The sequence below is a fragment of the Schistocerca gregaria genome, chromosome 1 (genome assembly GCF_023897955.1).
Source record: "Schistocerca gregaria isolate iqSchGreg1 chromosome 1, iqSchGreg1.2, whole genome shotgun sequence".
NCBI classification, from domain to species: Eukaryota; Metazoa; Arthropoda; class Insecta; order Orthoptera; family Acrididae; genus Schistocerca; species Schistocerca gregaria.
Window position 1 is genome coordinate 322,259,729 of NC_064920.1, and position 25,882 is coordinate 322,285,610.

Consider the following 25,882-nt stretch of genomic DNA (forward strand, 5'->3'; position numbering starts at 1 on the left):
TTCATCAGATTATCATCTATTTGTGTCACTGAGACACACTCTCGCTGAACAAGACTTCAGTTCATATGAAAATGTACGAAAATGGCTCACTGACTGATTCGCTTCAAAAAAGAACTGTAATTCCTTCCCCCCTCCCCTCACCCCCGTGTGGGCATTCACAGCCTGCCAGAGAGGTGGGAGAGGTATAGAAATAGCAATGGAGATTATTTTGAATAAAATATTGTTTATCAGTTTCAGATAACAGACATTTAATTATTGGAACAAAATTCTGCTTTCATGCTTCTTCATCTGGCATTTTCAGAGCTATTCTGATATTCTGAAATGGTTTTATAACCACTGCAAGATGAATTCCTTTCTCACTGCTTGTCCATTCCTAGCTTGTGCCCTGTTGGCAATGATCTTTCAGTGGTCAGTGATAAGCGTTAAACTTTAATCTTACCTTTTCTCCATAGCTGACACAGTGAAACTGAGTACCTGATTAGGTTTCCAGCCTAGGCCTTGGTCTTCAGTGACTGATACTCTTACCAATAAAGCTATTAGAGTGTGCCTCACAACCTGATTCAAAGCTTCAGTCTTCTGTCTACATCTCTTCTAGTTCCCACACTCAACAAGAACTCTGCTACGAACAAGCACTCCTAGTTGAAAGGATAATGGCAGAGAAATGGTTGGCAGTCACCTACATGCTTCTTTTGGAATGGGTGTTTAACTGTGTAGCAAAAAAGCTACTCTAATTAAACATATGGACAGATAAAACAAGGTATTCAGTAAGCATGACGTAATGCCTCTCCCTTAAAATAAAATAAAAAGTCATGGGATTGCACACATTGGAGTTCATGAGTACATTACAAAAACCAACATTAGTTCTTCTAAAAAAAAGTTGATTTCAGGTTTTATTTTATCACGTAAATATCACACACAGCCTAATGTTGCCCAATAAGACAAACTTCAGACAAATTTATTATGATGACTGCTTATATTTTCTACAACATCTCTTGTCCTGTGGTCTTAATCATACAACTGTCTTGACTGTTGTTTGACTTGGCAATGATTTTATTTCTGTTGATTTCCTTACTTGAAAGCAGTTGTTCTAATGTAAATGTAGACACATTCAGTGTTTTATAAACAACTGTTAAATTTGTATAATGGGCCTACAATCATAATCACACACAGCTTTCTACACAATATTTAAAAAAATTTCTCTTTCTGTCATTTAATTTAATACCTAAATAGTTATCTAACTGGAGGAACAGTATCCATGACTTTTCTCAATTCGAATTTTTAATATTTATGCACAATATGAATCAGGAAATTTCTGCCCCACCATATAGAGGAGGTATTGAACGTCAGACAGAAACATTTGAAGGTTGACTGTTGGATATTTTTTAGCTGCCAGACACTGTCCTTTATCAGAGAAAGAACACACACACACACACACACACACACACACACACACACACACACACATGTATGGCCATTGTCATCTCTGGACACTGTGGCTCATAGTGATCTGAGTAGAGTTTGGTACTGGGTACGCAGAAGATATACATTGGGTGAGGAGGAGGGTGGATAGCAGAATAGGGGTCAGGGAATTAATATTATTTAGTCAGGGAGACAAAACCACAGTAGTTCCAGCCCCCTGCTGCTCTCACTGAAATTAAGTTTATTGTGTGATTTCTCTCCCTGGCATTCTAATAAAGCCAGCCAGTACCCTTGGAGAGTAGTAAGAGACACTGTACAAGGTCTTAGTTAAACACAAACTCTTCAGGAATTAGTGACCCAATTATTTTGTATCTTTTGGTCTACAATGTTTCACATTGGAAGATTACATTTGATGCAGTCTCATCTCCAACACCCCATAGCCTGCACTTGGGAGCTTCCTTCTGTATAACCATCATGTGCAGGTGTTTCCTAAAGTTCCTGTGGCCAGTCATTAGATCTGTCACAAGTTTAATCTACCTCCTGTTCAAAGCCAAGAGTGCAGAACTTAGAACTTCTTTTAGCATCTGTAGCTTGCATTGCTTTTGTTTGTGGACTTTAGTCTAATATTCTGTGTCACCTCCTAATCCAGCTACATAGTTTAGATTTTACTGTTGCCTTTTCCAGCCCAACAAATGGAGTAATTGCTCTATCCCTCACCAGCCTATCTCCTATTCAGTACCACTAATACTGAGTGATCAGTGACCCATAGTAGGTTTCCCTGTTGCTTTCACTTGGCCTCCCCAGAGATTCATAGCATTCTGCAATGATCTTATGTCATTGCAGGGGCTGGCAGAACTTTCAGATCTGCTTGGCAGTCTGAATGAATGTAGATGCTATGATCCTTGTAGCACATATGTAGGTTCTCCTCTGTGCACACTCTGATGGTAAATATTTCCAGCTGGAATTCCATAGCCAGATTCTCTAGAGAGAATGCACTCTGTTATCTATGCCGCACCCCATATACCTTGCATACAGCACCTTCATCTGTTTTCAACCTTTCAGCAAACCAGACTATGTAGCCTGAATGATATTGTGATTAATTCTTCTACACGTCCTTCATAAAATTGTTACACTGAAAGGGGTATTGAAGTAGCTGGAAGTTATTGCATAGTCAGCTGGCATTTCCATGATCCTTCCTATACTCACCACATTTATTATATTAGTGTGGGATTCTGGGTATCCAAAAGGTTTTCAGTTTTTCCCAGTTTTTAACCTATGTACTCCTGCTGCCACTTCCATTGTAACCCAAAGATGCAATGGGAGCATGTTCAGCATGTTCACCATCCCAACAGTGGGTGTGCTCCAAATTCTGCCTGTTTTGGCTAGGCAAGACAATCTTTGCACCTTCCCAAGGTCTTTAGCAGCCACCTTTTGTTCTACTTTATTCTACTATATGTAGCCCATAAATCATCGTAACTCTTACTATAGAGGTGTGTATCCAGTACATGCTCATGGGACTAAAGCCCTAACCCTTACCACAGGCCCTTATGGTGCACATGAGAACACCTTTTGCCTTGAGACTTATATTCTTTGTGTGAGAAGTTCATATTAGTTTTGCATCCAGTGTTACACGTAGATACTTCACTACCATCTCTACTTTCATCAAGGACCTTTAAGATTTCAATTCGTATACTGGATATACTTCCTCATGAACAGCACTACATCGGCTTTTCTGGGAGTGACCCTTAGATCCTGCTTCCTACACTAGTTCTGGGCAGCATTGAGAGCTCATTGTGCCATTGTCCTAGTGATACTTACAAATTTGCTAAGTACTGCTATAACTTAAGTCTTCTCCATATCCCTGGCAAAAGTAACCTCTACCATTAACTTCTTATTGAGTTCATTCACCACTTGGTTTTACTGTGCCGGGGTCAAAATCCTACCTAGCCAACACCTTTTGACGGTGTTGATAAGCATTTTCACATCTGTAATGGTGGCTTCTACCTTTCGTCTAGTCAGCATGGTCTTGATTCACCTCCACATGATGGCCTTGATGCCATGCTCTTCTGCAGCTCTGACCATGGATGTTAAGGTCACAGTGCTATAAGCTCCCTCAATATAAAGGCACAGAAAGCAATTTCCTGAAAATGGAGAGCTTTTTTCCACCTTCTCAACAAGTTGGTGAAGTCGTGACCAATTCTCTCTGGCTTCAGAATGAAAACAATGTTCATGTCCTCCAGTGATTATGAATGACTCTTGCTGCTAGACTGCGTAGGAGTCTTACAAGTCCATCTCCAGCTTGTTGCAATAGAGCCAGAAAAATTCTGTCTGGATCTGGTGATTGAACAGTTGAAAATTTCTGACCATCCCTGGATTTTCTCTGGCACATTCCCAGTTCTCCTGATGGCTACCTGTAAATCAGTATCACTGGCCGGAGTGGCCGTGCAGTTCTAGGCGCTACGGTCTGGAACCGAACGACCGCTACGTTCGCAGGTTCGAATCCTGCCTCAGGCATGGATGTGTGTGATGTCCTTAGGTTAGTTAGGTTTAATTAGTTCTAAGTTCTAGGCGACTGATGACCTCAGAAGTTAAAACGCATAGTGCTCAGAGCCATTTGAACCAATTTTGTAAATCAGTATCTCTCTGGTACCAAATCTTGATCTGTATCATCTGCTGGAGTTCTTTGAGGGAAGTGAATCTTGAGGAGCACATCCAGCATCTCGTGTGCTACCCTTGTATACCCACCAACCGCCACTGTCCTTAATGTGCCTCCTGAATTTATTGGTATCCTTGTGACAATTTTGTGAAGTCTGGTCCTGGCATCTGCACCTTCCACCTCCTCGCAGAACACCTTACAGAATGATTGTTTGGCTTGCTTAATGGCAAGATTGTTTTTGCAAGAACCTCTTGTTATTTTACCCATTGTCCATTCCTTCTTGCAAAGTTGAACAGCCTTCTTACCTGCTTCTTTTGCATTTCAAGACTTTGCTGTTCATGCACTTCATGGTGAAGTTTTCCAAATCCAAGGTCATGATGGCAGACATTACTTCATCTGCCATTTCCTTTAATTCTGTTGGCTTTCTTGTCTAAGTTTCATTTCAGATATGTATGAGTCTTTTTATTTCCTGTATGAGTCTCAGTGTGTTTTTCTCAAATTTCTGTAGGCCATCAACACCCATTTCATGCCCAAACATAACATTTGCATGTTATATTCCTGAAGTTAGTTTATTTACTGCTACTCAATATCTCTAGATTGCTCTCCAGTATCTATGCTGTTAGTGTCACTGCTTCCTTGCACCAGGGCATTGGCATCACAGCCAACCAGAAGTTGGTCATTCAGCTGAAGCAGCTGTGTGCCTCACTCCTCACTTTCTGGCAAGGAGGAGCACTGTCCACGTAAGGAAAGTAAGCTGATGTCAGAACAAATTTCCTCATCCTTCCTTCCACATGCTGTTTCAACCTGATGGTCACTAAGTCCCTGGAACAGGAGTTCACCATTGCCATTATTAACAGCCATGCATTTTCTGAGGGGTTTTTAGCTATCTAGTGTAAATCATCTTACTTCCAGTTCCTTTTGATGCATCATCTTTATATAAACCGGGTTCCTGAATCAGGGCCTGTTTCAGAAACAGCTCTCATCAGTTCAACATCCAATGTTTAGGTGTTTGAGGCATCATCAAGTCCCCCAGTTTTTAAATTTGTTTCTTTGTTCTCCAGTTTGGTTCCTCGTGAATTGGGGATATATCGGGTCAATGTCAGTAGAGCTCCATAGCAGTGTAGGGCTAATTACTCAAGGAGGTCACCCTGTATCCCTGAGGCTCTGTGCGCTATACATCTTTCCAAGTGCTTTATACTGCTCAGGACAGTTTGTGTTATCCCTTGTATTGGGGAAAAGAACTATGGGAAAGGTCTGTGAAAAAGAATTTGGGCAGAGATGGGATATCTTGGGACATGCTTTGTCAGCTTTGTCTGCTAAGACCTGTCCAGCTTTGGAAATACTCCCAGTAGCAACATTACTGCTTCATGTGAACATCCAAATCTTTCCACCCACTTGGCCAATACTATGATAAGGCAGTGTCCCCTGGATATGGGGGAAGTTGAATGTAGTTATGTCTGTATGGAGCAGATGGAGGGTTGCTAGGTGCAGCTTCAAAAATGGAAGAGCAGAGAAAAGGAAAGGATTGTGCAGGTGATTTCTTGGGATAGAAGATATGTGGGAGGCTGTAGCCAGATCAGGGAAAGGGATAGAGTGAGCTGGAGGCAGGACATAGCAAAGGTTGAGGCCAGGTTAGGTTAAGGGAACAAAGGGTATGTTTAAGAAAGAGTTCCCACTTGTGCAGTGCTTGTGAGAAGCATACAGATTACACAAGCTATGAAACAGCCTTTAAGCCAAGAGCAACAGGTTGCATTTCATGCTCGGCAAGATGGCAGTCCAGCTGTCTCTTCACCATAGTTTGGTAGTGGCTATTCATGATGACAGACCATTTGTTAGATGTTCGTACCCAGCTAGAATGCTGCACATTGATTGTTGCAGCTAAGTTAACAGAGTACATGGCTGCTTTCACAGGCAGTCTTGCTTTTGATGGCCTAGGAAATGCATCTGACGGAACTGGAATTAGTGGTAATTGGAAAATGCATGGAACATGTCTTATGTCTGGATCTTCTACGTGACATGAGCTGTGGGGTAAGAGGTTGGTAGCAGGGGTGAAAGAGGAATGGACAAGGATATTGTTTAGATAGTGTAGATGGTGCAATACCACACTGGGAGGGCTTGTAAGGATATTTATTATTTCAGGACATGATGACAGGTAGTCAGAAACAAAGTATAAAACATGATTCATTTGCTTCAGTCCTGTGCGGTACTCAATCACAATATGACCACTCCATTTTAGCTATCAGTTGATGTGTGGGGAATGGTAAGAGATAAATGGAGACACAAGGCATGAGACATCAGTTTGTGGGTGGGATAATTTTGGTCTGTGAAGGCTTTAGTGAGACCCTAGACAAGTTTGAAGAGGGAGTGCTTGACCAGTGATGCAATGACCATGTGAATCTAGGCTATAGAGAAGAGATTTCTTGGAGTGGAATGGTGGCAGCTGTTGGAATGGAGGTACTGTTGGTGGAAGTTTGATGTGAACGGAGGTACTGGTGGAAAATCTGCCCAAGAAGCCACTTTTCTGTATGGCCCCAGCTCACTTACATATACTTGTCCCTTTATTTTGCCTCTCTCCTCTCCCAGTTTTGTTGCTGTACCTAGCAGCCTGCCATCCTGACCATGCCACATCCCTTTGCTCTCGCCCCACAGCTTGTATCACTGTAAAAGAGCCAGACATAAGACATGTTCCATGCATTTTCCCATCACCACCTATTCCAATCCTGTTAGATGCATTTCTTAGCCCATCAAAGGCAAGACTGTCTGTGAAAGCTGCCATGTACTCAGTTAACGTAGCTGCAACAACCAATGTGCAGCATTCTAGCTGGGTATGAACACTAACAAATGGTCTGTCATCATTAATGGCCACTACAAAACTCTGTCTTGCTCAGCATGCCATGCAACTTGTTGTCCTTGACTTTAAGGCTGTTTAATAGCTTGTGGAATCCGAATGCTTCTCACAAGCACTACCTCTTTAGCATTGCACAAAGAGGGAACTCTTTCTAAAACATACTCTTTGTTCCCTTAACCTACCCTGGCCTCAAACTTTGCTATGCTCTGCCTCCAGCTGACTCTATCCCTTTCCGTGATCTGCCTCCAGTCTCCCACAAGTCTTCTATGCTCAGAACTCACCTCCACAATCCTTTCCTTTTCTCTGCTCTTCCACTTTTGGAGATGCACCTAGCAACCTTCCATTTACTCCCCACAGGCATCACTACATTCAGCTTCCCCCATCTCCAGGGGACACTGCCTTATCATAGTACTGGCCATGTGGGCGGAAAGGTTTAGATGTTCACATGAAGCAATAATGTTGCTACTGACAGTATTTCCAAAGCCAGACAGGTCTTAGCAGACAAAGCTGACAAAGCATGTCCCACAATACCACATCTCTGCCCAAATTCTTTTCCACAGTTCTTTCCCGTAGGTCTTTTCCCCAACACAAGGGGTAACACAATCTGTCCTTGGGGGTGTAAGGCACATGGGAGGATGTGTAGTGCACAGAGCCTCAGGGATACAGTGTGACCTACTTGAGTAATTAGCCTTACATTGCTGTGGAGCTCTACTGATGTTGACCCTATATATCCCAAATTCATGGGGGACCAAACTCGATAACAAAGAAACAAATTTAAAAACCAGGGGACTTGAAGATGCCTCAAACACCTAAACATTGGATGTTGAACTGATGAGAGCTGTTTCTGAAACAGGGTTGGTAGGTAGTCCAATCCAAGAAGGGAAAATGTCACATAAAAGTTGGCCCAAATCAAGATTGAAACTTTGCCTATTGCACATAGGAGGAAATTTCTAAAACAACAAATAGCAAAGGAAAGAAACGAATGACTTGCTAAGGAAACATGGAGTGAATTAAAAGGTCCTGAACCTAAGACCTCCAAGAAATAACTGTCTAAGAATAAAGGGGGTAAACCGACTCCTTCCACTTTCAAGATAGGCAATAAGAGGAAGAGGGAAGAGTCTGTTACTCCCACTTCCCTGGATAACTTGATCTATAAAAAGCCAATGCAGGAAACAGAGAAACAGATCTACAGAACTGCTGTCTGGTTTTCACAGTGGGACAGTCACACAGGATTATTATCCATTTGTTAACATCACCTTCCTGGGGGAGCTACTTCAGATGGCTCTTTTTGCAAATATTGATGAAGACGAAAATCATGGCCACAAATTCAAAATGATTGGTCTGGAAGAGATGCTCTAATCTTTGTCTTTGAGAGAATGGAAGCAGTAGATTGGCTGAAAATGATGTTGCTCCAAGATATTGCCATATGAGGAGGTGAAGCTGCTACTCTCGACAGCAGAGGAACCCTAAAAGAACACAAAGATAGCAATATAGGTATCTAAACTACTAAGGACGTTTCTCCAAAGACCCCTATTGAGAAAGTTCAAGCTCAAAATCAGAAAGTCTCCACAGAGGACAGGACGATAACTAACTGGAAAGTTGCTTCTGATGACCAAATCCTTGTGGTCGAAGTTAGAGAGAAATTGTTGAAGGCACTATGAGAGTAGGCCCTAAAACTGTATTTAGGTAACTGTCAGGGTGGTTATGGACATCAGATGTGACAATGATAGCAAGCATGTGTCAGGGAATGTTGCAGATAAACCTGCAACACAGTAAGAAGACAACTGCCACCTTGAGTCACCTCCTGGGAGGACAGGAGATAGACAAGGCCATGATTCAGGCAGCACTACAGTGTTTTCTCCCATTGCTATCCTGCTATCCCTCACGCCTCATGTCCTACCCCCCCCCCCCCCCCTCCCCCTCCCCACTACCAAGCCTAGCCCTACTCATACCAGTGGTGTGTGTGTGTGTGTGTGTGTGTGTGTGTGTGTGTGTGTGTGTGTGTTTCTACATATGATGGAGGTTTTTCATAGCTAAAAAATAGACAACAGTGTACTTTCAAATTTGCCTATCTGATGTTCCACACCTGTTTCAGGTAGTGAGTAGCAATATGTCCTAATTCATATTGTTATTCTATCATAGATTTTCATTGTTTGAATATTTGTGTACGTTTGTGGACCAAAAGCAATTGCTTTGCAGTCATAAATGAAACAGAAACTTGTAACTATGATAAGGCTGATATTAACGCCAGTTTGCATTGAAGAAAATCACAGCCATTTTAGCAGCTCTATTGTTATCAACAAACCTAGAAATTGGTATGTCTTCCTTAGTATCTGTCTTTGTATATTGATCTGTAAATCAAATGAGGCAGCACAATCATACTCAACAATTGGCTCATTACACACACACACACACACACACACACACACACTCACACACTCACACACAGATGGCTGTCTTATTAATATATACAAATTTATTTATATTGTTCTGAACTTAAATTTTATGTTTCTCTTGTGTCAGAAATTGACATAGTTTGTATGAGAGACTACTATAGAGGAAGGAACTGTGTATTACAAACCTAAGTCAAGTCATTTTAATTGCTTTTTTAGTGTAAGTCGCTTGCTGAGTCGGGTAGCTAGGAGGGTACACAATACTTCATTCTGGAAACCTTCTGACTGCTGCCTTAAAGTCGCTTGCTAAGTCAGGCAGCTAGGAAGGCTTCAGAATGGCATTGACCAACTTCATGACATTGACCAACTTCTTAAATGTCCAACACTACAGACAAGTAATATCATAGAATTTCCAGATAGGAGGAGACTTGTTCCGCAATGAAATATTGTAAAGTAATTGGAAACAAAGCTGTCTTTATTAAGTGAATATGAATGCTGATGCTTTCTGACATTCTGACATTGCTGTTTCATACCCACTGTTTTACATTCAGTAGCGGACTGATATTTCCTAATTCATATATCTTGACAATCTGTCAGATTCCTCTTGATTTCCTTGATCGTAATGAAAGTATTTTGCTCTTGGCACGATTTACTCACAGCACACGTTGTTGATAAATAGCTATTTGGTGCCACTTCATTGCCATGATTGTAATTACTTTAACAATTGTATCTTCTTGTCTTTGCACTGATAAGCTTAATGTATCACATGCTGCCCATAAAGTATTTTAATTTGTCCATATCACTACATGATTTTGATTATAGCAACACTTGTTTTGATTTTAAATTTCTTTTAGTGTCAAAAATAGTAAAGTAATTCACAAAATAAAGGCAAAATTTGAGAAAGGACTGTCTGAGATATCATTTAGCAGCTTATTGCTGTATAAACTGTAATGGAAACTTTGTGTCACCCAACTTTTTAGTGATGCTCACTATCCCATTTAGGATCAGGGTGTGTTACAAAAGCCATTAAGTTTAGTTTGTGAGAATGTTATTAGTATAGAACACAGACACTACAAAAATAGTTTTGAGAAGTGTACAGTAATTCACTAACTATTAAATAGACAATATTAGAAGTAAGACGTAAATAGTACAATCTTTGCTTCTTTGCAACATCTACCTGGAAGATAATTTTTTTTTTATTGGAAAACTTCCACCTTCAAAAGTTAATACTGTTTTTTATTAGTTAACCTTATTTTTGTATTTCTACAGCCATGTTATCTACCAGCTGAAAACTGCTCCTCTTGGAGTGCATAAAAGGCAAATATGCTCCTATTTAAAAGACTCTGACGAAAATCAGGGAACGAGCTGCCTCAGTTTCGTTCCACTTCCTTACAAAAAATTTTGGCATGTGAACATATTTGCAGTCTTTTAACACAGAACATTCCAAATCCTATCTCTTTGCAGTTAAGTCTTTGTACTTAAGACTCTCACTACCATTTTCCATACGAGCTGTGATAAAAAAAAGGAAAGTTTTGTTTTTCATAATTAATCTTCATTTATTCTTCATCAACATTAACTTTTACCCTTTCTTAGTAATCGCCCTCAGATATCATACTGTTGTGCCTGTGCTTTTTCCTTGTTCTTCTTCAGCCTCAGGGATAGAAAAAAGTTGCAGATGGCCATGCCCAGTGAATACGGTGACTGAGGCAATGCAACAGTTTTGTTTTTTTGTCAAAAAATAATGAACAAGCATTGAGGTGTAAGTGGGAGCATTATTGTGATGCAATTTCTATGAGCTATCATTTTCTTAAAATTGTTTCATCCAAATGGCCCATAACTTACAGGTAGTATTCCTTATTGACTGTGCAACTATAAGGCAGGAACACATGATGCATTGCATTGCAATAAAAGAAAACAGTGAGAAGAACCTTCACATGTGATCAAGGTGTCACTTTTTTTTTCATTCTTAGCTCTTCATTTAGTTTCCATTTTGACGATTGGCCTTTATTTCGACACCATATCCATATACCCATGTTTTGTCATCTGGTATAACCTTCTTTAGAAGTTCTGGATCATTGTTGGTTTTGTTCAGCAATTTGTGAGTGATGTCTACGCAACACTGTTTTTGGTCAAAATTCAACATTTTCAGAATGAATTTTGCTACTACACATTTCATGCTGAGCCAAAGGATATGCCAACATCAGCATCAATGTCTCTGTCACTGTCTTTGTCTCTTTCTCTCACTCTTCCTTACCAGTTTTCATTCCCTGCCACTTTCATTGTCTCTCTGTCTCACTGCCATTGTCTTTGTCCAGTTATTTTTCTCTCCCATTGCCACTGTCTCATTTTTCTCACTTAAAGTCTCCTGTTTTTCTCTTCAGCCACTGTTGTCTCCTCTTCACACACATCATTGGGGATGGTTTCCGCAGGGTTTTGACCTCTAGACTGGGAAACTTAATCAATGGAAATAGGGGTTGGGGGAAGTAGGCAAATTTTTTCACGTTGAAGTTCACTGGTCTGGGGATAAGGTGATCCAGACCCATTAAACCTAGATATGATCTCCACTCTATCTCTCTTTTTCATTTCCACTGTCTTATTTTACTCCCACTGCTACTGCCTCCATCCATATTTCCCCCCCCCCCCCCCCCCCCCCCCGCCCCCACCACTGTCTCCCACTGACCATCACCTCTCTTTCTCTCCCACTGTCACTGTCTTCTCTCTTATCCACTGTCACTGGTCTCTCTGCTACTCTCTTTCAGCATGAAAAAGTGCAAATATGCTTGAATGCCAAAATTGTTGGTGATGAATGTGGAATGAGAAACTGAAGTTGCTGGTGTCCTTTTTCTTCACCAGTGTGTTTTAAAGAGGAGCATATTTACCTTTTTTGTGCCCTGGCAGAAACATTTTTCATCTTGTTCCCTGCTTTTCCTTGTTACAGTAGGGTGTGCTACTTATATAAAACAAATTCTATAGATATATTAAAAACAAAGATTCCAAGGCGTACCAAGCGGGAAAGTGCCGGTAAATAGGCACAATGAATAAAACACACAAACACACACACAGAATTTCGAGCTTTCGCAACCGGCGGTTGCTTCATCAGGAAAGAGGGAAGGAAAAGGAAAGATGAAAGGATGTGGGTTTTAAGGGAGAGGGTAAGGAGTCATTCCAATCCCGGGAGGGGAAAGACTTACCTTAGGGGGAAAAAAGGATAGGTATATATTCGCGCGCGCGCGCACACACACACACACACACACACACACACACACACACACACACACACACACACACACCCATCCATACATACACAGACACAAGCAGACATATTTAAAGGCGCGCGAGTATATACCTATCCTTTTTTCCCCCTAAGGTAAGTCTTTCCGCTCCTGGGATTGGAATGACTCCTTACCCTCTCCCTTAAAACCCACATCCTTTCATCTTCCCTTTTCCTTCCCTCTTTCCTGACGAAGCAGCCGCCGGTTGTGAAAGCTCGAAATTCTGTGTGTGTGTTTGTGTGTTTTATTCATTGTGCCTATTTACCGGCGCTTTCCCACTTGGTAAGTTTTGGAATCTTTGTTTTTAATATATTTTTCCCATGTGGAAGTTTCTTTCTATTTTATTTACATCATCATAAATTCTATAGATAACTAGTTTTGACTGCTCAGTTATATGCTTCAACACATTTATGTACTTTGACAAGGACAAACCACAAATAAGTACTCACAATATAAGGTTAACACAAAATTGTCTCCCATCCAACCTAGGTTCACTTTACACTACTTTAAGAAAAAAATCACAACATTTTTAGGCTACACTTGCACTATACAAAAAAAAAAAAAAAAAAAAAAAAAAAAAAAAAAAAAAAAAAAATTGGTGTTTGTGCTTGCAAATCAAAGAATTTTTTTATTACAAAATACTTTCTTGCTGGGTGCTTATGCAGCCAGGTGGGGCACAATTGAATAATTTCCAGGTCAAGACAGCTTGCTTACACCTGAAGTGACCATTTTACGGAAATAGTGCATCATAAAGTTTTATTGGTTAAACGATTGTGACTAAAAACACAGATTGGTTCCTCACAACCCTTGTATTGACAGCAGAGCCCTTGCCATGTGTCCGCTACATCAGTTAAAACTACATTTACACCTCAGACCAGCTATTATGCACATATTTTATGTGCATAAGTATGTAACTTTGAACCTCTGAATATCAGTAATGATAATCATTTCAAAAAACATTTCAGTGTTACCCAAGATCATCATCTTATGAACATATGGTAAAATTTTCAGTGGTCTGTCATGAATAGAAATTATAGAAGTGACCGTCCTTACTATTGGTACTTTTCATACCCAAAAATAATGTTTTTTGCGGTTTTCTCAGGAACTGCCCATTGACAAATGGTGCTTTCATAAGCTGTCTAAGACCCATCATAGACCACACCAAATTCAAAAGAACCAATTGATTTGCTCAATTTTCCTGGGTTGGAGGAAGTGTAATGTTTAGATTTTGGCTCTGTACTGTAGGATAGCTACCGTATATCTGTTCTTCTTATAGATATACAAATAGTTGCTAGTCCAAGGGCTATCCAAAACACTTGATCCCTTATCTCTTTGATCAATAGAATGACCATCTTCACGTGTGATTTTTTGGAACATGTTGGTACTACACACTGTCGTACACAGACCAATACACTGATGGTATATTAAATAACAAGTATTTACTTTCTTCACTTAAAACTTTCAGGCTGATAGGCCGTGGTTGATGTATTAAAACTCTCCCCTGACATTTTGTCTTTGACTGCGGGAGACATCCTCCAAGGTAAAACAGTGAACTGCAAAGAGAACTCGAGGAAACACTGATTATATAGGCAGTGCAGAGGGTGCCACTGTCTGTCACGTGCCATTGGGTATGAGACTGTCTCTGGTAATGCCAGCATTCTCGATTAAAAGTAATCGATCGTCATGTTTCTGGTGCAACACTGACATCCAAATTTTATCCAGTCTAACACTTTCCTCTTTTGTGTTAAAATTATTATGGTGTTTATCAATCTCAATAGCCTCTCTATACGTGTGCACATAATAATGTGAGGTTTTAGATATGACACTTGTCTCACTGAGTTTTATTTCATGATTACCTTCCTGGTAAACATGTTCTGCTATGGCTGATTTATCTGTGTGACCCAGGTGCCAATTCCTCTTATATTGAACCAGACAGGTGTTCACACTACTCTTTGTGGTACCAATATAAACCTGTCCACAACTACAAGGAATTTTATATATTACTGGTGTAGCCAAAGGATGTCGTGCATGTTTTGCCAATCTTAAATATTCTTTTAGTTTCCTGATGGGTTTGAAAATAGTTTCCACCCCATACGTACTTAACACTTTCCCAATGCTATCTGTGACCTTACTAATGAACATAAGAAAGGCCTTGCCGTGGGTGGCTGTGTTTGTTGTTGCTATCGATTCTCTGCCTAGAGTGAAATGCTCAATCTATCTCCTTACTAGAGTAGCCATTCTTCACGAAAGTTGACTGTAGGTGTTCAGTCTCATCTTTTAAATAAGCAGGTTCAAAAATTCTGTATGCCCTGTCTACCAAGGTTTTTATCACACCTCTTTTTTGTCTAGGGCGGTGGTTTGAATCTTTATGCAATTAATTATTAGTATGTGTGGCCTTTCTATACATCTTATGGCCCAACGTTCCATTCCGTCATTTAATCACAGGCACATCCAGGGAATTGAATTGCCCATTAGTCTTTGTCTCCATAGTAAATTGGATTTTCAGATTAATTCTGTTTAGATGTATCAGAAAGGCATCCAATTCCTCTGCTTCATGTGTCCATGCTACGAAAGTGTCATTGACATAGCAATACCATCTGATTGGTCTCTTACTGGCAGTTTGCAATGCCCGTTGTTCAAACATCTCCATAAACAAGTTAGCCACTGCAGGACAAAGTGGACTGCCCACAGCCACACCATCAATCTGTTCATAAAAGTCACTATAGTATTGAAAGTAGGTTGTGGTGAGGCAGTGTCAGAATAATGCCACAGTATTAGCAGGAAAAATATCTGCTATGCATGAGATAGCTTTGTTTACTGGAATCATGGTAAATAATGACACAATATCAAAACTGATGAGGATATCACCCGGGCCCATGCTCATTTCCTTTCACTTGTCAATTAAATAAGTTGAAATTTAAATATGACTGTCAGTTCTACCAGCGTAAGGTTGCAGCAGTGAGGCAAGGTGTCTAGCCAACTCGTGGGTGGGATCGCCTATAGCACTGACAATTGGCCTCAATAGAACTTCAGGTTTATGTACATTGGATAATCCATAAAGTTCAGGTGGGTACACATCTGTTTTACAAAGCAGCTTCTTATCGTTGGAGGAGAAAGAAGACTCTTTCACCAGTCAATTGGTAATTTCTAAAATCTTCATAGTTGGATCCTGAAGTTTTTTGTAATTGGAGGGAACTAAAATACCATTGACCTTTCCATGATAGTCTTCACTCTTCAATATGATGGTGGGTTTACCCTTATCTGCAGTAAGAACAATAATGTTTTTATCAAAGGAAGGTGCTGAGGGATATAAACACAGATAAAAGCAGCTTCTTATCATATGAGGAGAATGATGACTCTTTCACCAGTTGATTTGTCATTTTTAAAATCTTTGTAGTCAGATTCTTCTGAATTTTGTTTGTAATTGGAGGGAACTAAAATACCATTGACCTTTCCATGATAGTCCTCACTCTTCAATATGACTGTGGGTTTACCCTTACCTGCAGTAAGAACAATAATGTTTTTATCAAAGGAAGGCGCTGAGGGATATAAACACAGATAAAAACATTGCTGTTCTTACTGCAAATAAGGGTAATGCCACCGTCATATTGAAGAGTGAGGACTATCGTGGAAAGATCAATGATATTTTGGTTCCCTCCAATTACAAAAAACTTCAGAAGAATCTGACTGCAAAGATTTTAAAAATGACAAATCGACTGGTGAAAGAGTCATCAGTCTCCTCATATGATAAGAAGCTGCTTTGTAAAACAGAAGGATACCCACCTAGAGTTCATGTATTACGCAAAGTGCACAAAACCTGAAGTTCCATTGAGGCCAATTGTCAGCACTATAGGCAGTCTGACCCACAAGTTGGCAAGACACCTTGCCTCATTGCTGCAACCTTATGCTGGTAGAACTGACAGTCATATTAAAAATTCAACTCATTTCATTGACAAATTTTGATATTGCATTGTTATTTACCATGATTCCGGTAAAAGAGGCTATCTCGTGCATAGCAGATATTTTTCCTACTGATACTGTGGCATTATTCTGACACTGCCTCACCACAACCTACTTTCACTACATAGTGACATTTATGAACAGATTGACAGGGTGGCTAACTTGTTTATGAAGATGCATTGCAGACTGCCAGTAAGAGACCAGCCAGATGGTATCGCTATGTCGATGACACTTCATAGTATGGACACATGGAACAGAGGTGTTGGATGCCTTCATGATACATCTAAACAGCATTAATCTGAAAATCCAATTTAATATCGTGACGGAAAGTAATGGGAAATTGAATTTCCTAGATGTGTCTGTGATTAAACAACAGGACACAATGTTGGGCCATAAGGTGTATAGAAAGGACACACATACTGATAATTTTTTTCATGAAGATTCAAACCATCACCCCAGATGAAAAAGAAGTGTGATAAAAACCTTGGTAGACAGGGTGTACAAAATTTGTGAACCAGTTTATTGAAAAGGTGAAAATGAACATCTACGGTTGGCAGAGAATCAGGAACAACAACGAACAACAGCTGCCCATGGCAAAGTTTTTCTTCCATTCATTAGTAAGGTCACGGATTCCATTGGGAAAGTTTTAAGCACATACAGGGTGAAAACTATTTTCAGACCCACCAGGAAAATAAAATATTTAAGATCGGCGAAAGATGCACAATGTTCTTTGGCTACACCAGTAATATATAAAATTCCTTGTAGTTGTGGACAGGTTTATATTGGTACCACAAAGAGAAGTGTGAACACCTGTCTGGTTCAACTTAAGAGGAATTGCCACCTGGGTCACATGGATAAATTGGCCGTAGCAGAACATGTTTACCAGGAAGGTAATCATGAAATAAAATTCAGCAAGATGAGCGTCATATCTGAAACCTCACATTATTATGAACACTAATTTTAACAGGAAAGAGGAAAGTGTTAAACTGGATAAAATTTGGATGTAAGTGTCGCACCTGAAACATGACAATCAATTACTTTCAATCGAGAATGTTGGCATTACTAGAGACAGTCTCATAGCCAATGCCACGTGATGGACAGTGGCACCCTCAGCATACCTATATAATCAGCACTTCCTTGAGTTCTCTTTACCGCTCCCTGCTTTGCCTTGGAAGATCTCTCTCGCAGTTGCAGACAAAACGCCAGGGTCAAGTTTTATACATCGACCACGGCCTATCAGCCCAGAAGTTTTAAGTGAAGACAATACCGGCTGTGAAAACCTACGTTGTATCATCAGCTATTTATTTTCACTGTATATAATAAATACTCTTCTTTTAGGACATATTAGCATCCAGTGCTGTTGACAGCACTGTGCACAGCATGCTGTCTGTAATATGGAACATTCTATATAACTTTCATGATATTGTTATATGAGTAACACAAATGAAAAGGAAAAATAATATTTGGCCACATTCTGAAGTAGGTACCAGGCAATGGTTCTTTCATCTTGAGAATCAAACCTGATCATGCAGCATATTAGCTGTTATATCTGTTACAATAATCTAAACATTGCTAAAAATGTTTGGCTGAATCTCTGTGGCTGCTTTCCTTTTGCTGATTATAATTTACATCTTTAAAAAATGATAACAAGCTGGCAGAATAATGGATGCCACATATTGAAAACACTAACTTTTTTACTGCCAAGCTTTGTAAAATATTTTATTATTAATTATATGTGGTGGTTGTGGTGCTTTATAGGTGTTTCACACAAGCCTCATGACAATTTAAAGTCCTAAATCTTACTCATAGGGCTCCATGACAAGTCAGTCAGCTGCATATTACAGACATTTTGCATTTCTAGTATATTATGTAAAATCAGAGGTGATTTGCCTCTTGTTAAAAACTTTCTTCAGACTACGAATCACAATTGTGTTTCTTAATCTTAACTTATGTGCTGACACTCAAATTTTATGTCAGCTGTAACCATATAAAAATGGTACTTCCTCGCAGATTAAAACTGTGTGCCGAACCGAGACTCGAACTCGGGAGTCTTGGTTCGGCACACAATTTTAATCTGCCAGGAAGTTTCATATCAGCGCACACTCTGCTGCAGAGTGAAAATCTCATTTTGCATATAAAAACACATCATTCCATCATTAACAATATGGCATCTTGCCGTAGATATGCTTGCCATATTTGGTGCCCTTCATTTTAGAATCTTGCAGTTCTGGGCTCTCTATGATTAAGCATATAAGATCTGTTCAAAAAATTCTGATACTTTGTCCACAACGTTTTTCTGTGCTTACGTTTTACATATTGTGTATGATCTCCTTTGAAATACTCTCCTCCACAGTCGATGCACTGCTCCTAACACCATTTCCACTTCCAGAAGCAGTTTTGGTACAGACTCTTGCTGGGTCGGGAGAAGTGCTGTCTGCAAATTTTCTTTTATCTCGTCTGTCATTGCAAATCTTTGTCCTTTTAACGTGCTTTTCGAGTTTGGAAATAAAAAAAAAAAGTCTGTAGGTACCAGTTCTGGAGAGTACAGAGGATGAGCACCACAGTGATTTTGTTTTCTGTGTAATAGTCATGCACCAGCAGGAACAAATGTGTGGGTGCATTATCATGATGCAAGACCCACAAATTGTCTCGCCACATTTCAGGCCATTTCATTCTCACATTTTCTCATAGGCATCGCAGCACGTACCAATAGTACCATGGATCAACAGTTTGTCTCTGTGGCACAAATTCATGATGAACTAATCCTTCATAGTCAAAGAAAACTATCAGCATGGCTTTGATATTTGACCTGACCTGATTAGTTTTCTCTGGTCTTGGCAAACCTTTCTCAACCCATTGTGAAGACTGAACCTTGATCTCAACATCATAACTATAGACCCATGTCTCATCATAGTTGTGAGTCTCTTAAGGAACATCTTGTTCCCACTTGCATGATGCAAAAGCTCTTCACTGATTGCAAGGTGAAGGTCTTTCTGGTCTTGACCCATGAGCTGTGGGATGAACCTGGCAGAAAAATGGTGCATTCCAAGATGCTGTGTCAGGATTTAATGACATGATCCAACTGAAATGTTACATTCTTCTGCAATCTCGCAGACAGTCAGTCTTTAATTGGCTTGCACAATTTCATTGGCACTCCTGACATGAGCATCATCAGTAGACATCGAAGGGTGTCCTAGATTAGGGTCATCTTTAACCTCTGTCTGGCCATTTTTAAACCATGGCACCCAATGTGGCTTAAGCACTCATCACCATTGTCTTCCTGCATCATTTGGTGTATGTCTGTAAAGATTTTTTTGAGTTTCACACAAAATTTAATGCAGATGATTTGCTTCTCTAACACTGCCATCTCAAAATTCTTGAGCTGTGCAACATAACATTCTACTCAGTACAGCACTGAACAGTAACTAACAGGCCTACAGCAACGAAACTTCCGGCAGTTACACATTAAACACAGGCATGCGCAATGATGGCAACCGCATTTCACCCACCATTGGTGCGAATTATGAATGTCCTGGAATTTTTTGGACAGACCTTAAATATTGCCCCAAGTTTCTCAAGAACTGTAACAACACTGATGTTTTTGTGCTACTTACATCTCCCATTTATATCTCATATTGTCATCAAATCAAAGCGAGTCCATTTGATAAATGATATATTAGGTGCAAGAGTGGTACCTTGTACAAGTGAACACTTCTTGTGTGAGTGTCCCTACCTTTTGCCCAAAGGCATGTTTCTACTCCTTCTAAGATTATATGCTGCTACAATTTTATTACACTCTCCTGTATTTTTCAAAATTTAGTCCAAAAGTGGCAACAGTTTTGTGCACCAAAGAGAGGGGGGGGGGGGAGAGAGAGAGAGAGAGAGAGAGAGAGAGAGAGAGAACTTAAAGAATCAAAAACTTCAATACTTATATCAGCAAAAGAAAATTTATGTTACTGAAAGTGCATATGTAGTAGTTTTGAAACATCCATTTGGTTTCAGAAACTTGGCACATAGTTCTCAAAGTTTGAAAATATTACTTGTGCAGAACTTCATTTGAACTGCATAGGAGATGCAGCAAACAGAGTATGTCACTACCACACTGTGACATATTTGTTGGGCTTGTCAAAGGAAAAATACACACATAGATGTCCACTGTATATCAGAGTGCCATGCATGTGGATCACTTCAGTATATAATCCAATATAGGAAGAATTCTGCAGAAGATTGTGTCAATGCTTTCAGTATGCAAAAGTCGGAGGGCACTGAGGCATTACTTTTTGCTAAATAATGATAGTGCAGTTAAAAAAAATATCAAATGTAATGTTACCTTAAAAAGCTTCATTCAAGTTACCATTTCAACAGATTCCTGTTTTGGGCTTTCTTCCACATCATTAAAGTATGAATATTATCTCCATTAACTTCTGCTTCCTGTTATTCCTTCCTACCAGACTGGGCTATTCCCACCATAATACTGTAGAAAGATGCAGCTCACAGGCCTACTTGTGCTCTCAGACTCCTTGAACACAGTAGTGCCTGATCTGCATAGAAACCCCTTCATAGTTGTAGCTTTGCTTTTATTTGGGCTGTTTAAACCTTGTATCATTACATGAGTGATAGTATAACCAGATCAAATAATGAAAATTAAATGCAGTAAATAAGTTATAACCTCTGATTGTGTATGGTAACTGTCTTATGAACCACATGTTAACCTCTTTATTACTGTTATCAAAACTTTGCCAAAGTTATATCTATGGTAGTTGGTGACTTTAGGGATTAAGCACAAGGATTTATATACCATAGGTGTTTGTTTATCCCTCTTGTGGGTGTGCCACCTGGGATGAGCATAATTAAGTTGAAAAAGGAAATTTGCTGCCTATGTTTGTTTGTCCTAGTCAGTTCATTTACCTACTTCTCACATTTTGTTACTTTCTTACTTTCATCTATGCACTTACCATGAATTTATTTTGAAAATGACAGTAAATATCTCCTGAAAAAACTTCTTTTAAGCTGCATTCATTCCTTGGACAATAAGTACCATTTTCTGACAACAACAGCAATCCACTTCTTGTTAGTCAAATAGTTATAAACTGGTGGCACAATATGCATTTTGTAACAGACTGGCTGCTGTCACATCTAGCTGTGAATATAGCATGTTGATTGAAAGTCTCAGTATGACCTTTGTTTGTCAATATTATGCTGCTTTTGATTAATATTTATCTACTTTAATAGTAATGAAAAGTTTTAGTGTTATTAATAGTTGCTATAAATAAAATTTCTTTCCAATTTAGATTCATCATATATTTCCATCTGTAGAGATGTCTTGCTGAAATTTTCTTTCTTCATTTTAGGTGATCTTCAGCCAGAGCTCAGATCTCATGGAAAGACAGTCCAGCATGGCATCCTCAACTGAAGAAGTTTCGGGTCCAAATAATGATCTGTCTGTGGGCTCACGTAGAGATGAAGGAGCCACTGATCAATTCAAAGTTTTTAAGGATTTTGATTTCCTGGAATATGAGAGTGAAAGTGTCGAAGTAAGTTTCACTATACCGGGAATGTTTCTTGTGTCACTGTAGATCAGCTGATGCCATTACTGACATTTCTTTATTTTTCAGGGTGAAAGTACAGATAATTTCAACTGGGGTGTCAGAAGAAGACCAGTGATTGATGGTGAAACAGAGAGAGACCACAGCCTTCAGCAGAGTATTAGTGACAGAACACCTGTACCCAGTAAAAAGATGGTATACTGAAAAGATTTCTGCCATATTTGGAATTGCTCTGTTTTATAATTTTAAACCTTAAGAAAAATCTGAATTTATTTCAGAGAGGAGTTGCTGAAGAATCATCAGATGATGAGGTTGGATCTGAATCTCCACTGGATGAAGTTGCTGTGGCACCTGAATTTGGAAATACAGCAGCAAGTGGCAGTGGTGCTTTTCCTCCAGGTTCACTTATTCTGCGTGAGCGTCGTGAACGTCATGATTCTGGAACTCGTTCAGATACTTCGTAAGTACTAAGAGAACAACACATCTAACTTGCCATAGTTTATAATATTTTAAGTTTGAAAACTGTTAAAGTTCAGTTTGTATAATGATTAACTTTATACAGTACCATTTTATGTGCTAGGTGGCAGTCAAAAAATTTATAGTGTGCCCTTAAAAACTATGAAATGAAAGAGGAAAGTTAAATTTTGTGTTTGGCACAGTAAAGGTTACATTTTTGTCATTAAATGATAAGCAGACACACCAGACATCACATCCAAAGCCACTAATTCATCAATATAGAAGTTCAGTATGGAGCCTTAATAAGGTTAAATCACGTGGTATGTTCCATCATGTATACCACTTGAAACAAGACAATGCAGAGTAACTAAGAGAAAACTCTAAAAAATGTTGCAAATTTTTAACTAGATTTGATAATTTTAGAGATAATCTCAGTGGAGTAATTTCAGTGATAAAAAATTCACCCATGTTCTATAGATTCCTTTAAGAAGGAGAACCTTCAGAGATGGAGTACAAGTCAAGCAAGGTATGCATTAAATAAAAGACAAGGCAGTTGTAGAAATTTAACTTGTGTTCTATATTAAAAATAAACTGTCAATATACTGTGTAGTGTCAGTCACGCTTATGCCAGCTAAATTAGAAAGAATGCTACTACTTCGAAAAAGCTTCTGCCTCCTCAGTTGTGCTTGATAGCCACTGTTATGAGCTATTACTTGTTTATGATAGTATTTTCCAAAGAAAATAGTTACCTACATCTGTAAATACTGACTCTTCTTTACAGTACTTTACTGTTTGTCGTGCAACATTCCAGTGAATATAACTATCATCTGAAAACTGTGCTGAATAGCTTAAATGTATTTAAAGAAAGACTTCACAAACAATGAAAAACTTCTGTAGTGTGTATTTATTGATTTATCGACAGCTATTTTGGGTCACATGAGCACTTTCATCTCATGGATCCATCAGGTTAAAGTATGTATGCATTGAATACTAAGGTACTACAACTACCTACTAAGATATTAAATACATACATACATATATACATACCTGATGGATCCATGACTTGAAAGTGCTCATGTGACCAAAACTAGCTGTCAATAAATAAATAAATACACACTACAGAAGTTTGTCATTGTTTTGTGAAGTCTTTCTTTAAGTACATTTAAGCTATGCAGCTCTGTCGTACAGGTATATGTGACTTGAAGGTTGACAGACACTGATTGTTGATAGATAAATAAATACAAATTACAGCTGTGGTAGGTTTGTGATTCCATTATTTGAACATAACTAATTGTGTTGTTCAGTGGTTTCTGGTGCAAAGTAGTTTCTGAAAAACCATTTATTTACGACAAACTTAACTTCCAATACTGGAAACCTAAACTGGAATAGGTATTAGATTGCTCCGGCATCAGAAAACTGAAGTGACTCACTCTTGAACACACAGCTATCATTCATTGTCTTCTTTTTCAGCGGCAACACATCAGCAGCAGCCATTTGACATATGCTGCTGATTAAAGACCACCTCCAAACACTTCCGTATTTATGGCCTTCAGCTGTATGATCCTATGTTGCTCCTGGATGTTCCTGAAGCTGCCTACTTGCCTGCATGTAGATCTCTGAGTATTGGAATCCAGGAGAGAACTTCCTTGCTCCATCTACCATCCACTTGCCTGGTGATCCTCCAACTATCTCCATTCTACTTTCATTACACTTATAATTATTCATTCCACTCTTGTCTGTTCCTGATCCATTTGATTATATTTCTGCATTCCTACTAATTCCAAATGAGCATTTCTCAATCTCTCACTGAGCAACCTTCAGTTTTTGACTGGTTTTCATGTTGTGTGTCAGAACTCTTAACACACACTTGTTGTAAGCTTTCCTTTTTTTTATAAGACACATTACAAACTTAGTTTTGAAAAATGAATTTAGTTTACCAAAAGAACTCCAGGCCATTTTTACTCTTATCTTTATTTACTTCACTGTTCATACAGTTATTGTATTTGATTGCCTTTAATACAAAAAGACATCAGCTCTTTGTTTTTGTAGTTGTAGTTCTTATAGGTATAGTCTTCAGTCAGAAGACTGGCTTGATGCAGCTCATTGTCCTAGTCTGTCCTGTCCAAGACTCTTCATCTCTCCATGACTTTACTGCACACTGCATCCATTTGGACCTGCTTACTGTATTCAAGCCTTGGCCTCGCAATGCAGTTTCCCCAGCCCCACCCCTCTTTCCCCCCAATATGTCATACCTTTACCTTATTGACAGTTCCTTCTTGGCTCAAATTATGTCCCATCATCCGATCCCTTCTTTTACTCAAATTGTGCCACAAATTTCTTTTGGTCCTACTTTGATTCAGCACCTCCTTGTATGTTATTCAATTCACTAATTTTCACCATTGTTCTGTAGCATTACATTTCAAAAGCTTCTATTCTCTTGTGGTTTGGACTACTTATTGTCCATATTTCACTTCTGTACATGGCTATTCTCCTTAGAAAAAAATACTTCCTAGCCCTTAAATTTATGTTTCAGTGTTAACTCTTGTCTTGTTAGTGTCAGTCTGTATTTCATACCATCTCTGCTTTAAACATCATCAATTGTTTTGCTGCCAAAACAGCAACAATCTTCTACTTCTTTTAGCATCTCATTTCCCATCATAATTCCCTCAGCATTTTGTGCTTTAATTGGCCTTCATTTCACCAAGTTTGTTTTACTTGTGTCAAAGTTCATCATACAACCTCTGTTCAAACTGTTTCTATTACTTCTTTGTTAATTTGTACTTTTTTCAGTATGTTTGGTGTGTATATTTTAAAATTGATTTTCAGGTCTACTTTCTCAGTTCAGTTCTTGTGTTTATTATTGAAGTTTGTCTGCACTAGAGGCAAATACTATCATCAGAAAAATGAAAGTGGTTTGATATATTCCATACAAATACATTCATTCTTAGTTTTCCCCACTAAAGGATATGAGAACTTCCTCTAGAGCTGTTAAGAACAGTTTTGGTGGTATGGAATCTCTTTTTTTGATTTGTCTTTCTAACCTGCATTTCCCTAGTCTGTTAGAAGCTGTATCATTGAAATATATATTTTTCATTATAGTAACATGTTGGATTGATGCTGTGTTTTTTAGGGGTTTTCAGTAGAGATTTTGTTGAAACTGAGCCATAAACTTTCTTAAAAATCCGTGCTCCCCAATATAAAGTTATATGCTTATTGCTGTATTCAAAAATTTGCTCATTTTTCTGTATCCATTTCTAAAGCCAGTTGATTCTTGATATTGATAAAAGTTTAATGTTTTTTGCTGTGCAGATGGTGATAACTTTAGTGAACAT

The 25,882-nt window shown here is 39.0% G+C and overlaps 1 protein-coding gene across 2 annotated transcripts in view; it reads left to right on the forward strand.

Moving 5' to 3' along the window:
• LOC126343774 (protein furry) overlaps window positions 1–25,882 on the forward strand; it is a 1,073,323-nt gene that overhangs the window by 1,005,675 nt on the left and 41,766 nt on the right. For both annotated transcript variants that reach the window (XM_050001966.1, XM_050001967.1), the window contains exons 45-47: window positions 21,900–22,082; window positions 22,164–22,289; window positions 22,373–22,554. In XM_050001966.1, the coding sequence (XP_049857923.1) occupies window positions 21,900–22,082; window positions 22,164–22,289; window positions 22,373–22,554 (491 nt within the window). The remainder of the gene's footprint in view (window positions 1–21,899; window positions 22,083–22,163; window positions 22,290–22,372; window positions 22,555–25,882) is intronic.